Source organism: Herpailurus yagouaroundi, unplaced genomic scaffold (genome assembly GCF_014898765.1).
Source record: "Herpailurus yagouaroundi ecotype Mexico unplaced genomic scaffold, PumYag 141, whole genome shotgun sequence".
NCBI classification, from domain to species: domain Eukaryota; kingdom Metazoa; phylum Chordata; class Mammalia; order Carnivora; family Felidae; genus Herpailurus; species Herpailurus yagouaroundi.
Genome location: NW_024412396.1, coordinates 3,335,231 through 3,350,409, shown reverse-complemented (window position 1 = coordinate 3,350,409; position 15,179 = coordinate 3,335,231). Strand labels below are relative to the sequence as shown.

The following is a 15,179-nucleotide window of genomic DNA, read 5'->3' as shown; positions in this document are numbered from 1 at the left end:
GATTAAGGGGATCCAGGGTTGTAGCTCACTCAATCTCTGCTTGGCTACCACATCTATGTACCCTGCAATGACAAATGAACACACCTACTCAAAACAATACAGTCATCTGCATTTTATTTGCACCTCCCTTTGCAAGTTGTTGATTTTCCAACTGCTCTTTCCACCCGGGTTCCTTCAATCCCATCTCCCTCAAATTCCCCCATGCCCAGGAAAAAAAAAATATTAGTTTTTGCCAAGGTAGACTCAGCTTTCTCTGCAGGCCTGCCCTATGTTCTCAGGGGAAGTCTTTATCTAAAGCTACAGCAACAGGGTGAATCCTCATAAGACCACACCTTGACCAGAAGGAAGGCTGGATCTTTTCAGAGGGCAGAATTGATTTTGGGGGTGAGGTAGGGTGTAAGGTGAGCAGTATATTAGGCAGAGGTGGGAAAGACTGATAAGTGCTGGAACAGTACTCAGGAGTTAGAGCCCAATCTCTGCCCTGGTGAGTTCTCTCCAGGTCCTCAGAGACGGGATGGGGTCCCTCCACCCACTACCACTGTTTCCCCAGTGATGTAGCTGGCGTCTTCAGAGCACAGGAAAGACACGATGCCTGCACACTCATCTGGTTTGCCTATCCTGAGGAATAAGAGAAACAAGGAACGGAGTAAATATCAAACAGGCCAGACCCCCTGACCTGGCCCTCAGGGCATGAATGTGCTTATTCAAAAAGTATCAGATGATTTATCAGGACCAGTGTATAAGCTTCTTGTCAATCAAAAAGGGTTACCATGAAGATAAGCTGTCATAATAAATACTGCCTAAATACCGCACGCTGTAAAAACCACCACACATTATATTCAAATAATACAGAGACACTCTGTGTTTTAGAGAATCAGGACACCACAATCCAAAGTCATACAGATAATCTGGTGAGCAGCTATTTTGTTTCACACGTGTGTATACTATTCAAGTGTCAGGTAGTCTGTAAGACAGTAAATGGTTTGTTTAAAATGATTCCATTTATATTGCTTCAATTCACAGACAACTTTTTCAGGAATCTGTTTTTGTCCCTTAAAGTTAGGTTCATTTTGTGAGAATGTGCTAATTCTCGGTGTTTGTATCAGTGATTGCATAGTTAGGGAACACTGTAACCTAACCAAAGAATGCTCTAGAGGTGGGGGTAGAGTAGGTACCTCAAACTTAGAAGGCCTGGATTAGTGGTTCTTCATCATAAATGCACACTATAATCATCTTGGAGGCTTAACTTCCTCCCCACCCTGTCCTCTCACCTCACGAAGGGGGGAAAAAAAAAGCCTAGGTTCTATATTGGACCAATTAAAAAAGAATCTCTGGGAGTGGAGCCTGAGCATTTGTAGTTTCACAAGTGCCCAGCTGATTCTAACGCACATCCAAGATCAAGAAGCATGGGTGTAGACATTCACTGAGGCTCCAGGATGACAATGCCCTTACTTGTTAGTGAGTTGTGAAGTAGGTGTGCAGCTCATGCCTGACATCAGAACAGCTTTGGGTGCACCTGAGGGGATCTGGAATGTTTGGACCAGCAAAGAGTAGGCCTTGCTGGCATATGTTCTTGAGAGAACAAGATGGAGAAGCTAAAGAGAAGAGAGTTTCCAGAAGCCACAAGCTGGAGAGAGGAAGGGAAGTTAGAGGAAAAGGAACCAGACAAAGATACCTGAACAGTTTGGCTAGCCCTGTGGGGAAGAGGCGAGTTTTCTTAGCAAGGGGAGTTTTGGGACTTAGTAAAGCTCTTCATTCCTTTTATTTGGATTGTACGATCATCAACCTGAGCTCTGGAAACATGGCTTTTTATTCAAGGGGAACTAAAAAAGCAGGGTTTTGGTCTTGGTCTTGTTCCCTGGGTGCTAGGGATGCCCAGAGATGGAGGGAACACCCAGGTGGAGAGAGGAGTCAGGGTTTTTCTCAGAATGGTGCTCTGCTGAAACCCAGATGCCTGTGTTTGGTTTTTGCAATGCAGGTGGATCCCTAGCACATGCCACCATAGTGACAGTGTTCATGGACTTGGGAAGTCTGTGTGTGCTCATGTTGTCTGTGGGACCAAAAGACAGCAAGCTGTGGGCTGTGTGAGGGACTGGAACTTTTGTCTTTGTCCTTCCTAACCCTCCCCTGTGACAGTCTTACCTTGTTATCTGCATGGTTTCTTTTATGCTCTCCTCCCTTTCCTTGTCCATCCACAACTGCAGGAAAAAGGGACATCTCTTTATGTGGCAGAAGAGGAGGACAGGGAGAGGAGAAAGTGCCACCCTTATGTCAGCTGAGAGGAAGGCTGGAGAGGACACCCTTTTACTTCTTAGTCCTCCTCAGTTCCCAGTTGTTTCCCTCCTCTGTTCCATTCTTTTCAGGTGCTATGAGGTTGTTGCTGGGTGTCCCCAGTTCTCATCCACTTAAGGAAAAATGAAACCGCATGAGCAGAGGCTGAATTCCTGTTTCTAGTGCACACCTCAAGAAAAGCGCATGTGGGGTCTGATCTGGACCAGTGGCTGGTATGGTGGGGGGGGTGGGGAATGTCAAAAAAAGTGCAGGGATCAGGGCGGAAGGTACTGGGCTTCCCCATCTGGGAAGATGCCCCTAGGGGTCCCAGGGGTCCTCACCACACGGCTGAAGCTAGTCTTGATGAGTCCTGGTGCCAGGCAGTTTACCCTGATGTTCCTTTGGACCAGCTCTTTGGCCAGGTTCTTGGTGAGGCCTAGCAAGGCTGTTTTACTAACATTGTAGGGGCCCAGGCCCTGGGGAAAGTTGACAATGCATTAGTGTCTTTGTTTACAGTTCATTCTTGGTTCTTATAGTAAGACAGGACCAAGTGCAGTAGATAATAGGGCATCTCCTATAAGGGAGGGTCCCCAGCTAGAAAACTGTCTTGTGGCTAACCGGCCCCTAGGTTAGGATTTGTGGGGGCAAGGCATCTATTTTGTGGGAGGGGGCTTGGTGGTGTGACTCCAAAAGGGGACACATACTAATTAGGATCACTAGGGGAGTGGAAAAATGCAGTACTGGGGAGGGATGGAAGTAGCAAAGAAGGGGGGATCTTACAGGAAATGGGGTGTAGGCTGCTATGGAGGCCACAATCACCACGGAGCCGCCTCTGGAAAAAGAAGAGAATGAACCTCTTCCCAATGGGAACCCTGGCCCTCAGCCCATATGAGGTCCATCACATCCACGCTCCCTCTCACTGTCTGTACCCTCGTTTCTCCATCTCTGGCACCACTGCCTTTGTCATGAGGGCTGTGGCCTTCACGTTAATGTTCAGAATCTGAAACAGAGAGAGAAGGAGAAAGAGCATGAGGGAAGAGCTGGAGAAGGCAGGGCGAGGAGGACTTATAGCAGGGTTCCTGGGATGTTTGTTGGGCCTGGTGCAGATCTCAGATGGTTTACTTGGACCATACAAGTACAGAGGCCAAGGCCTGGGGAAAAGCACCTCTCACCGGCTTATTCAGATAGAGAATGATGCATTAGGTTCAGGTGAGAAGGAAAGGAACCTGGTTCTTCTTGTCTCCTAACCAGCCAAGTATGATTTGACCTATATTAACAGGGCTGCTTTGGACTTGAGCTGGATTTTCTGTGTTCCTTCCAACTAGGGAGAACTCGGAATTGGGTTGGCTTACTGGACCTGCCCCAGAGTGGGCCATGCTGCTCAGGGAAAATGTGGCCTGACCTTGGGCACTCGGGATTGTTTTAGCATTTCCCTGGCTTCTGAGCTTAAGGAGTGAGATGTTTTTGGCCCTCCAGGATGGACTGTCTGGCTGGATATTTATTGGAAAGTGGGATCATGACGGGGGCACTTTTGCAGGAGCTGGAGCACAAGCTACAGTCAAAACCCTGCATCCATAATTTGAAACAAATGCATAACCCTCATTTATGTAGTTCTAGGCACTGCTGGGATATTCCCCTCCCGTGCCCCCATGCTGACTTCTTATTTTGAAAATTTTAATCTTACAGAAAAGTTGAAATAGAAAAACAATGAATATCCAGAAGGTACACTTTAGATTCACCAATTGTTCACATTTTGCCCGATTTGTCCTATCTGTGCATCTATATAGTTTTTTCCCCCTGAACCACTGAAGATAAGTTACAGTCATCACAATGCTCTATCAGTAAAAACTTTAGCATTTTTTCCCAAAGAATAAGGACATTCTTACACACTACCATCCATTATCACACCAAGAAATTTAACATTTGTAATAATGATTTTACCTAATATGCTGTCCATAATAAAATTTCCCCAGTTGTCTCCCCAAATGTCCTTATTTAAAAAATCCAGAGTTTAATCAAGGATCAACCACTGAATTTATATTTGATGTACTGTGACATTTTAAAAAATGCAAATTAAAAAGAAAAATTACTTGGTTTAAAACTGATTTTCATGTGGTCTTTATTCAGACTGCTCATGAAAGATGTTTCTCTACTTTAAAGAATATCAATCAGGAACTGAGTCACTGAAGAGCATTTGGCACTTTGGTCTTTATGTCTGTGAAACACTGATAAACAAACTATAATATTTTAGTATCCTTAAACTTCAGTGTTGAGAAATTATTGATGACATCAGAGTAAAAAGCAAAACCATGGGAGATCATAAAAAATTTAGCATTTCCAAATCATGTGCAAATATTAACCTTAGTAAACAAAGACAAATATTTTAATTAAGGCTTTATAATTAAAAACTGTAGTGTGTGAAATATATCACAAATATAATTATACACGCTCACATTAAAACCAATATTCCACACTTGAATTTAGACATCTGGGTCTCAGATTTTCTTGACACTGCAGTTAAGAAGAAAAGGGCACAGGTCTTTTGCCAAGATTATAAGTTATAAAGCGGTAACTGAGGTCATTTCACCAGAATTGATATTTCACTTAACTAGCAGCTATTAACATTTTCCAGCTAATGAGAAATAGTTCTTTTTTAGAAGCTGGAAAGGGGATGGGGTGTGGATAAGTTTAGGTGTATTAGCTATTGGCATATAGTTGCCATGTCTCTGCTGGAAATAAACCAGGAAGAGCCTGGATAAGCATGTAGGGGGAGAGAGCTGGGGAATGAATCACAAGAAGGCTAGCAAGGAGCAAATGGAAGAACAAAACTGGGGAGAAGCAGAAATGAAAGAAGGGCAAGGATAGAAGAAGCCACCCCCCACTTGCCCTTTACCAGGTGCGCTCCAGGTGTGTGCAAATCACAAGGATTCCTCACATTTACAGTGAACTTGACAAATGAATTCTAAAAGCAGACTGAGTTTGTTCTGGCCGTTTTCTGAGGCCTGTCCCCTGCTCCTTTAATCCCCTCTCACCTTGTCCCACATCTCCTCGGTGGCATCCATTATGTTTCCAAAGAAAGGGTTGACGGCGGCATTGGAGACTAGGATGTCAATGCCCCCATGGAGGTTCACAGCCTAGAAGGAGGAGTAAGGTCTGAATTAGGACTGCAGGTCAGTAAGGGAGGTGCACTTATCAATCTTGATGAAGAATTCCTTCTTAGGAATGAAATGATGTCAAAATGATGTCTCTTTTTCATGAAACATTTCTCTCCCAAGCTACCCTAAGCTCTGCTGCTAAATGTTTCAGGTTGTCTAGTTTCTTTCTTCCTGCCCCCACTTCTAGGGCTGCTGCTGACCTTTTACTCTTCACACTTTCCCTTTGGGGAGCTCCTCGATGCTCATGGCTTCTTCAGTCCCACCTCAAAATCCATTTCTAGACGCTTTCTCGTTTCATACCCAGTCCCAGCCCCATTTCTCCAGTTTACTGTCCAGTTCTCCTTGACTGAGTTACCGTTATCTCAAACTCAACCTGTCCACACCTACTTGAATGGAGAAATGGTTTTAAATAGGCCAACAGAAAGTCACCCCTGGAAGGGCCTTTAGACCACCCAGCCCAGTGTCCTCATGGTGAAGGTAACAAACTGTAGTCTAGGGAAGTGAATTTCTCAGTAATGATATAAGAGGGCTGGCCAGGAACAGGAGGCCTGCTCCCTGGGACTTTGGGAGAGGGCAAGTGGTCTGCTCAGGGCACAAAGCTAGTTAGTGGGGGCAGATCTGAGGTCAGCATCCCTTCTACCACAGAGGTAATACATAAGAGTCCTCTGAAAGTGAGTTGAGCTCTCTATGAAACTGACTACCCAGGAGCCACGCTGGGGAAGGCACCAGCTTGGGTTTAAAGCGGTTTCACACTTGGTTATGATGTCATTTTCTCTCTCCCCGCCCCCCCCCCCCCCCACTTTTGGCTTACAGGCATGGAAGATTCAAGGCAGAAACTGAGATTTAAACAGGGAAAGCCAAGAAAGGGAACATTTCACCTCGCTAATAAATTGTAAGTAGATGGCGAAGGCATGTGCCAGAGTAATGAGTGGCCAAACAGAATTTGCCAACAATATGTGACTCTGAAACCAGACGATGCATTTGCCCAGAATGGGCAATTCTGATGCCTTGGGCGAGCAGCACTAAACGGGCCCTCAATCAACTTTGTGCTTCATGATTTGGCGCACAGAGGGGTGTTATTAACAATGTGTACCATCTGCTAGCTCCCGTTTTAACTAATTATTCTTGCTAACTAGGTGCTAAGCTCAGTTGCTTCTACACTGCTGAAGGAATGCTTGGGCTGTCAACATGTAAATTTAACAAAATTTAAAACCACCTAAGCTTTTAAAATCAGTATGAATACTATCTGGTGCTCTGTAACTTTTGGTGTCCCGGCACAAGGCCCCAGCCACCTGCTTTGGCTCTGTGTAAGTTTCGCCTATGGATTTTGGACAAGCGAACTGCAGAATAAGCTAGAAAGGGATGTTGGGGGTGGGAAGCCTAGCAGCTTGGAGAGGGGAGAAGTCTAGGTTTTGCCCAAACAGACAGAGAACCATAGAAGATTAATGAGAAAGGCATTATGACTACCCAGGTGTCTCTTAAGCCTGTTCTAAATTGTGTGATGACTACACAAAAGTGATTAGGAGTTGGGTGCTGTTTTCTGATAGATATATTTTTTAGAAAAAATACCATCAAGTGGAGAAGCAGCCGATCTAGTTTCTGCTCCCCACACCTTTGAGAAGCTTCGCTGTGCAGATTTAGAAGCTGCTGGATAGTAACCATCCTTAAGGGAGGAGCTTTTCCCAATGCAGGCTAACAGTTCTTAACAGGCAGAACCCATCTCAGATTGCTAACAAGTACCCTATCCTGTTCTCCACCGAAGAGTTGTTTTTGACTCATCCTTCCTATTTCCCATTTCTTGACACTGGGTTAGGAAGAAAAAAAATCTTGGTTGGTTCCCACTAGAGGTCTCTTGGGCATATCCATTCTGGTCCCACTGCTGCTTGCTCCAGACCTGAATGACAGAAACAGCTTCCTTGCTAACATCCTTGGCTCAGAGTCTTTTCTACTCTAATATATCCTCTTACCAGTGCCAGATTATCTTTTTAAAATGTAACCATTTTCATCTTGCTCAAACCTCATGTGGCTTCTTATTTCCTCCAAGAACATCCAAGCACCTTTGGCAAGCTCTGGAGGCCCCTGTCGCTTGCCCTTCCCACCAGCACTCCTGAGCCTATGCTCTCTGTTGTGAATTCACAGGGCTCCCTCTACCCTTCAGTCCCTCCTTGGTTGGCTGCTCATTTTGCGGGGTCATTTGAAATCCTGTCCCAACTCCATCTATCCAGTCTCACACCCTCCTCGAGGTCTAGCTCAAACCCCACTTCTGAGCCAGGGCTGTAGGACTGGTTAAGTGGAGCTGGTCAGGGTGAGAGGTTGTTTCCCTGACAGGATTTGGACATTAAATTGCTATGCACATTTCATATGGCCAGTCAGCAATTGGCCCAGGATTCTAGATGGCTCCCTTCACCCTTGGGATCAAGGTCCTAATCTCAGACACTGTCCAGCAGCCTATTCCAGGAAAGGTGACTTTCTTGGACACACATTTGGCTCTCTCCAATGCTCATTCGAGTATCTGCCAGATGGTTCCTTAAAAATGGAATGACTTTTGGGGCGCCTGGGTGGCGCAGTCGGTTAAGCGTCCGACTTCAGCCAGGTCACGATCTCGCGGTCCGTGAGTTCGAGCCCCGCGTCGGGCTCTGGGCTGATGGCTCAGAGCCTGGAGCCTGTTTCTGATTCTGTGTCTCCCTCTCTCTCTGCCCCTCCCCCGTTCATGTTCTGTCTCTCTCTGTCCCAAAAATAAATAAACGTTGAAAAAAAAATTAAAAAAAAAAAAAAGAAAAAAAAATGGAATGACTTTATATGGTCTATTATATCACGGTTTACCATTGTTTAAGGTATCCCTCTTCTAAGATTACCAAATTATTTCTTCCAGCCTTCCTATCTGTTCACACAATCCCTTACTTTCCATCTAGGGTAGATTCTCCCTTCTACTCTAGGGAATAAAGCATGTGCCCTGAGCCTGACGGAAGAGTGGCCTCCTTTGCCAGATATTCCTATTTTCTTGGGTAGCTGGAAGGTTGGTGCCAAATACCAATTCTGACACTGGCTTAGACTCTTTTTCTTTTTTTCCAAGTTTATTTATTTATTTTGAGAGAGAGAGAGCACATGCGAGCAGGTGAGGGGCAGAGAGGGAAGGAGAGTGAGAGAATCCTAAGCAGGCTCTGTGCTGTCAGCGAGGAGCCTGAGGTGGGGCTCAAACTCATGATCCCCGAGATCATGACCTAAGCCAATACCAAGAGTCTTATGCTCAACTGACTGAGCCACACAGGTACCCCTTAGACACTTTCTCTGAGACTAAAGTCCAACTGTGCACCAAAGGCCTGACCCGATGCTAATGGAGAAATGCCTGGTGGTCTGTAGTCAGCTTGGCTGGTCTGGGTTGACTTACAGCTCTTCCTAACTGGCTGTGGGAACTTGGGATGTCGCTCCAGCTTTCAGAGCAGAATGTTCTGAATGTTCCAAAACAGGGAGAATAGTCCTTGCCTTGCTTGGGTTGTTGTCAGGTTTAGAGATAACCCATGAAGGCTCTGAACAAAGTGAATGGCACACAGTAGGTGGTTGAAACATGGTGGAGTTCCTCCTAGAGAAGGCACTCGAATCTATAAACTAAAGACCATGGGATTGATTATTAGCCCAAGGGTGGGAACATCTATTTTGTGATTGTATTTACCTTTCTCGTCTGCCCAATTAGATTGGAAACTACTGGAGACCCAGGACCAGCTGGTTTTCTGGGGGACCCAAGGGATGATGCAGAGTTGAAACATTAGAGTGGTTTTTGATTCTCTGACTGGGATGGGATGATTCTCAGAGACATAATAGAAAGGCACACAAAAATGTGCTGGTGGATTGGTGCATAACGCATGGTTACGTTTTAGTTAATAATGCGGGCTTGGATCACACCAGTGTTGTCTAGGAAAGCAGGGAAGTAAGCTTAGACTGGCTCCCTTCTGCCACCTCCTGGCTCTCTGCCCATACCCTTGCCGCTCACCGTGGCCACCAGTCGCTCCCGGTCCTCGGCCTTCCCCACGTGGCACACGGTGCCCACCACACTCAGCCCCTCCCCCTGCAGCGCCGCCACTGCCCGGTCTACGTTCTGCTGCTTCCGGCTGCTGACCACCACGTGGGCCCCGTCCCGGGCCAGGCGCCCGGCGATGGCAAAGCCGATCCTATGGGCAGAGAGAGAGTCAATGCCAGTATGGGGGAAATGGTTGAGAGATGGGCCCTGGAGTCAGAATGCCCGGGCTTGAATTCCAGCTCTCCATCTGTATGGCCTGGTGTCTACCTTACGTGTAAGAGGGCTAACGGCATAGCCATTACCATACAGATGGACATGCTTCACATGTTTTTAACACTCATTTACTTGTTTTTCCTATGGTTTTGGCTGTCAGGCTACATTCCCAGGCACTGACATTACCTTCCACAGGCACCTTCACAGTGACAGTCCCCATGCCCTGTAGGGACTGAAGGGAGAGAAATGAGCTAGGGGTGTAGCAACAGCCACTTCAATGATTAGAGGGTCTCACTCGAAAGAGCCCCTGCCCCCCAGATACCTTCCTTACTAGTCTACATCATCTTAAAATTCTGTTGTTAATTATGTTTTGGGGTGTATGTGAAAGGGTGGGTCTCTAGTAAAAAAATGTAAATTTTTTACAATACTCTCCTGGGAGTAAGGGTTACACATTTTGCAACTGTTGGCTATTAGCATTTCGCATACATTGCATTTTAGATTTGCTGGCATCTAGCAAAGTCCTGTGGGGATGAGAAACAGGGATAGACAAGAACGGTGGGTGAGAAACAGGCTGGGCAAGGGCAAAATGTACTGAGCTAAACAAAAACCTGGACGCATGGGTCTTGTGTCCCATCTAGGTGAAGGGCTCCAAATGGGGAGTCTGGAACATTTCCATAGTTGATGGAGGCAGAGGGACCGGATTTTTGAAATCTGGACTGTCTTGGATTTCTGGTGTTTGGTCTTCCCAGACTCTAGGGGGGGCCGTTTGATTGGGGCAGCCCGGAGTTACTGGGAGACTGGATTTATGCAGGCAGTACTGAGGTGGCGCAGTTGAGCCAGAGGCAACAGTGGGAGGAGACTGGCAGAAGTGGAGTCAAGGCAAAAGAATTCGATCAGGCTGCAGGCCGACCACGTGGTTCTTTTCTTCTGGGGTCAGACTCTTCCCGGGAGTGACGCTTGAGGACTTGGGCCGGGAAGCAAAGGTCAAGGGGATAGTACCTGTTTCCAGATAGTGGGGGTCTCAGAGACTCCGGCCCGGGCACTCACCCGTCTGTGGAGGCCGTCACTAGGGCCACCTTATTGGCGAGCGGGCTCCGGCGTGCCATCCCTGAGCTGGCCTTCCGCACAGACTCCCACGCCGGCGCGCAGCAGTTCACCAGCAGTCTCGCCTGCTGCATGGCCGCCGGACCTTAAAAGGCTCTGCGCCTCAGGATAGGTGACTGCCCGCCCCGCTCCCCGCCCCGCTCTCCGCCCCCCTCCCGGCAAGTCCCGCTCAGCGTGGGCCCTTCACACCCGGAGCCGGTTGTGGCCGTGGGCGCCCCCTGCTGGCGCGCGGCCGCCGCGCCCCGCCGTCCTCGGCGGCTGGGGAACAGTGCTGTCTGCCAGGGTTTCCTCCAGGGGCCCGTTCAGACTTCCGCACAGACTTCCCCACCCTTGGCAACGCTCTCCACCCCCATCTGCTTGACCCTATTATTTGTCGGGGTGGCGGAGAGAGCTTTGCATTGATTGCTTTTCTTTCCCAGAACTTCAAGATGGACCTCCTTCTCCAAGAAAGTCTGGGTCTACGTGTGTGATAGCTCACAAGAGGGCAAATGCTTTGAGATTGCCCATGGAAGTGAAGCCTGTGGTCCTCGCAGAGTCACCAGGTGAGGGTCTCAGATAAGGGTGGAAGAGCCTGGGAGACAAATGTGATGGGGAGGAGTAGCTGGGCTGGGTCTAGCACTTCACACTGGCTCAGGGTCTCCTCCATGCTCACAGTCCTGGAGGGCTGACTCTGATCACTGTGGTAACCAGCATGCAGGGAAAAAGATCCTGACTGGACAGGACTTTTCATACCCTCTACCGTAAGAGGACTGCCCCATTGTACAGGGCCTAAGTGGTAGCAAGAGGTGAGAGGATCTCCCAGCCAGTGGTGGAAATACAAACTCAGGAGTACTCAATTCTCCATAATCACCATGTCCCCTGGTCTTAGCCTCCATCCTAGTTCAATAAATATTTATTGGGGCGCCTGGGTGGCTCAGTCGGTTAAGCATCCGACTTCGGCTCAGGTCACGATCTCGCGGTCCGTGAGTTCGAGCCCCGCGTCGGGCTCTGGGCTGATGGCTCAGAGCCTGGAGCCTGCTTCCGATTCTGTGTCTCCCTCTCTCTCTGCCCCTCCCCCGTTCATACTCTGTCTCTCTCTGTCTCAAAAATAAATAAACGTTAAAAAAAAATTAAAAAAAAAATAAAATAAAAAAATAAATATTTATTGAATGTAAAAGCACTTTAAAAACTGGAAACTACTAAACACATAGTGATTATTGCCACCATAGAATAATTATTATTGTTGCTACAGGCCAGGCTCTTCATCTGTAAACAGAGGATGCTGGAGGAGATGATGAATAAAGTCCTCTCTAGCTGTAAATTCTGTTCCAAGACTTCACCCTACCCTTCTGCGGAGCAGGCTGAAATGATCTCCCTTCTGGGTGTCTGGGAGAATTAATAAATCTGGATGGCTTGTGGGATGCTGTAGAAAGGCCCCAACAGATCCAAGTGTTAGTGTCTGAATTGGTTTAACCCAGTGGCCTCCAAAATGCCAGGCTGAGATGTGCTGATCCATGGCAAAGTTTTCACTCGTTCAAGGCAAATTGAGACAAATAAAGATAATATAGTGAGTTTCATAAAGCTAATATTATTTAATTTAATAGTTCTTTATTTTGCTCCTTTTTTTGGGGGGGGAGTTCATCTTTTTGTTAAGAAAAGATGATGAAAGCAGATGGGTAAGTTGAAAAATGTATCGTTATCTGGTGAAATCACCAGTTTGGCAACTCTGTGTCAGTCCATACAGTTAGAAGAGAGAGAATCCTCGTCTGTGAAATTCTGGGGATCGCTGTTTAATAGAATTCATGCTTGCTAGAGATTCATTTAGTATATGTATCAGTTCTGCAGAGCAGCTAATAAAGGATTTCAACATTCAGAAGGGGATGTATGGGTAGTGAGTGATCTATCAGGCACGCACTGGATTTATAGTATATTCCTCAACCAAGAAGCTACAGCTGCCGTACTCAGCTTTGGTACTCAGCATATCCTGATGAGATAAGAGAGCTTGCGTCTAATTTTCCCCATGCCCGGAGAAAACTGACTCTCTGACTGGTGCCCCTGTGTCTGAACCTCATGAATTATTGATGACAGAGGGTGGATAGCGTGACACTCCTCTTCCTCCTCCCCTGTTCAGAGCTAATGCACTGTGGGAACCCTTCCCAGTGCTCTCCACCTGTGGGCCTGTGGGGAGGGTATGTAGGACTGGAGAAGGGTTCTCAGGGCTTTGGATTCAAAGGGACAGGCCTTCAGGGCATATCTGATCTCTCTTCACCTCTTGCTCAGAGGGGCTGAGGTTGGGTAGAGAGTGAGGGAGACCATACTTCAAAGAGCAAAGGGTCTTGAAAAGAGAATTCTGATCAGGAAACTTGGTGAACATCACATGACCCCTCCTTGTCTGGGCAGGGTTGATATATGACCTCTGGCACCATTTCTTTTGGGACATTAGCGAGAGGATCCGTGAACTGAAAAGGGTAGAGGGAAGGCAAGGAGTGTGGGAGTCTCTAGCTGCTACTCTTCATCAAGCTGATTTGTTGGAGATGGGGACAGGAAATCTTTGGGGGAAAAACATGGGTGTGTAGGAGTCTCTTTAAATGGGGAACTTTAATAGGCAATGGAATTGCTTTTGTATGTATGGAGGTGGTACTGATGAGGGAGGATAAGGCAAGCTGAGGGCAAAGCAGAGCTACCCACCCCCCCCAGGTGGGATACCTATGACATTTCCTCAGGCACTCCTGGCTGCCCAAGAACAAAGGAAAGGAGAAAACAAACTGGTTAACTGATAGAGATCACAGTCATGCAGGACAGGAGTCTCCATCAGCTTACAAATATCTTAGTAAATTATAAGAAAAAAAGCAATCTTATCAATAGGCTAATCTCCAAGACCTATTGATGGGGCTTTGGGGTGATGGTGGGGGTTTGGAGCTGATGGCCAACAAAGAATTCTTGAAGACGTCTTTGGTACAAAAGTGATTTTATTAAAGCATGGGGACAGGACCCGTGGGCAGAAAGAGCTGCATTGGGGTTGTGAAGAATGACTGGTTATATACTATGGAGTTGGGGGAGGTAAAGTCCAAAGGGAAGTTTCCAAAGAGATTTTCATATGCTAAAGACTCACAGATTACTGGAGGCCTAGCTGTTGTCAAGCTAAGGTTGTTTTTCCCTCTGGCAGAGCCTTCATATTAAGACAGTAGGGAGTTCGTGGACTTTAGGCTATTGATAAGATTGCCCCCCCTTATTTTTGTCATTGTCCTAAAATATTTGTAAACTGATGGAGACTCTTAATAGTTTAACCATCTGTTTTCTGTCCTTTGCTTTGTTCTTGGGTAGCCAGGAGTGCCTGAGGAATTGTCACACATATCCCACCTGGAGGTACTGGGGAGGGGGGGGATGCTAGCTTGTACTCTGCCCTCAGCCTGCCTTATGCTCCCTCATCAATATGGACTCAGTTTCCTGGAGCCCCAGTAGTGATGTGGGGAACAAAGGCAAAAGGAAATGGCACATAAAACTAAATTTCCTTTTAACCTGCAGCCCATTGACAATTACTTTGAGGCCAATATGGGGTACAGCATTTCTCCAGGCACCCCCTACAGTCATAATGTTAATGCCTTGATAGAGGGAAAACAACCTTAGCTTGACAGTAGCTAGGCCTGTGGTATTTCAGGAGTCTTCTTTAGCATATGAAAGTCCTTCTGGAGACCTCACTTTTGCCTTTACCTCCCCAAACTCCATAGTATGTATATAGCCAGTCACTCTTCACAACCCCAGTGAGGCTCTTTCTGCTCACGGGTCCTGTTCCCGTGCTTTCATAAAATCACCTTTTTGATACCAAAGACAGCTCAAGAATTCTTTCTTGGCTGGCGGCTCCAATCCCCAGTCACTCCAAAACCCCATCAATACCATGTGCAGATCCTGAGGAAATACCTTCATTATTGAGGAGTATATTCTGATCTTCCTCGAGGGCTGACATTCACTTGGGATGCAATTTTTTTTGACATATTTTTTTAATGTTTATTTATTTTTGGGAGAGAGAAAGAGCGCAAGTGGGAGTGGGGGTGGGGCAGAGAGAGAGAGGAGGAGACACAGAATCTGAAGCAGGCTCCAGGTTCTGAGCTGTCAGCACAGAGCCTGATGCGGGGCTCAAACTCACGAACCGTGAGATCATGACCTGAGCCGAAGTCGGATGCTTAACAGACTAAGCCACCTAGGTGCCCCCACCTGGGATGGAATTTAAATCTTCCATTTTGCAATAATCATCCTCGATTGGTCATTGACACTAGTCAGGACTGGGCAGCAGGGGAGGGCTGTGGGATAACAACCACCTTTACTGAACACTTACTAAGTGTGGCAAGTGTTTGGTGCTTTTTATACATTTTGTAGACCATTTCTAATCTGGTAAGGTAGGCATTTTTATCTCCATTTGTGAAATCAGAGTGAGTCATGACAAG

General features: G+C 46.8%; 1 protein-coding gene and 1 long non-coding RNA gene across 2 annotated transcripts in view; one reads left to right on the top strand and one right to left on the bottom strand.

Annotated features, from left to right (window-relative positions):
* Positions 1-97: 97 nt before the first annotated feature.
* LOC121031540 (dehydrogenase/reductase SDR family member 4) lies at positions 98-10,860 on the bottom strand. The gene is made up of 8 exons (XM_040476734.1): positions 10,702-10,860; positions 9,415-9,592; positions 5,304-5,405; positions 3,201-3,271; positions 3,052-3,103; positions 2,613-2,747; positions 2,143-2,198; positions 98-618 (listed from the first exon to the last, which is right to left on the bottom strand). Exons 1-8 carry the CDS (start codon positions 10,830-10,832, stop codon positions 504-506), a joined length of 840 nt encoding a protein of 279 aa, XP_040332668.1. The 5' UTR covers positions 10,833-10,860; the 3' UTR covers positions 98-503.
* LOC121031544 (uncharacterized) overlaps positions 10,756-15,179 on the top strand; it is an 18,173-nt gene continuing 13,749 nt past the window's right edge. Inside the window, exons 1-2 of the long non-coding RNA XR_005790774.1 lie at positions 10,756-10,870; positions 11,178-11,300. This is a non-coding gene — a long non-coding RNA (uncharacterized LOC121031544). The remainder of the gene's footprint in view (positions 10,871-11,177; positions 11,301-15,179) is intronic.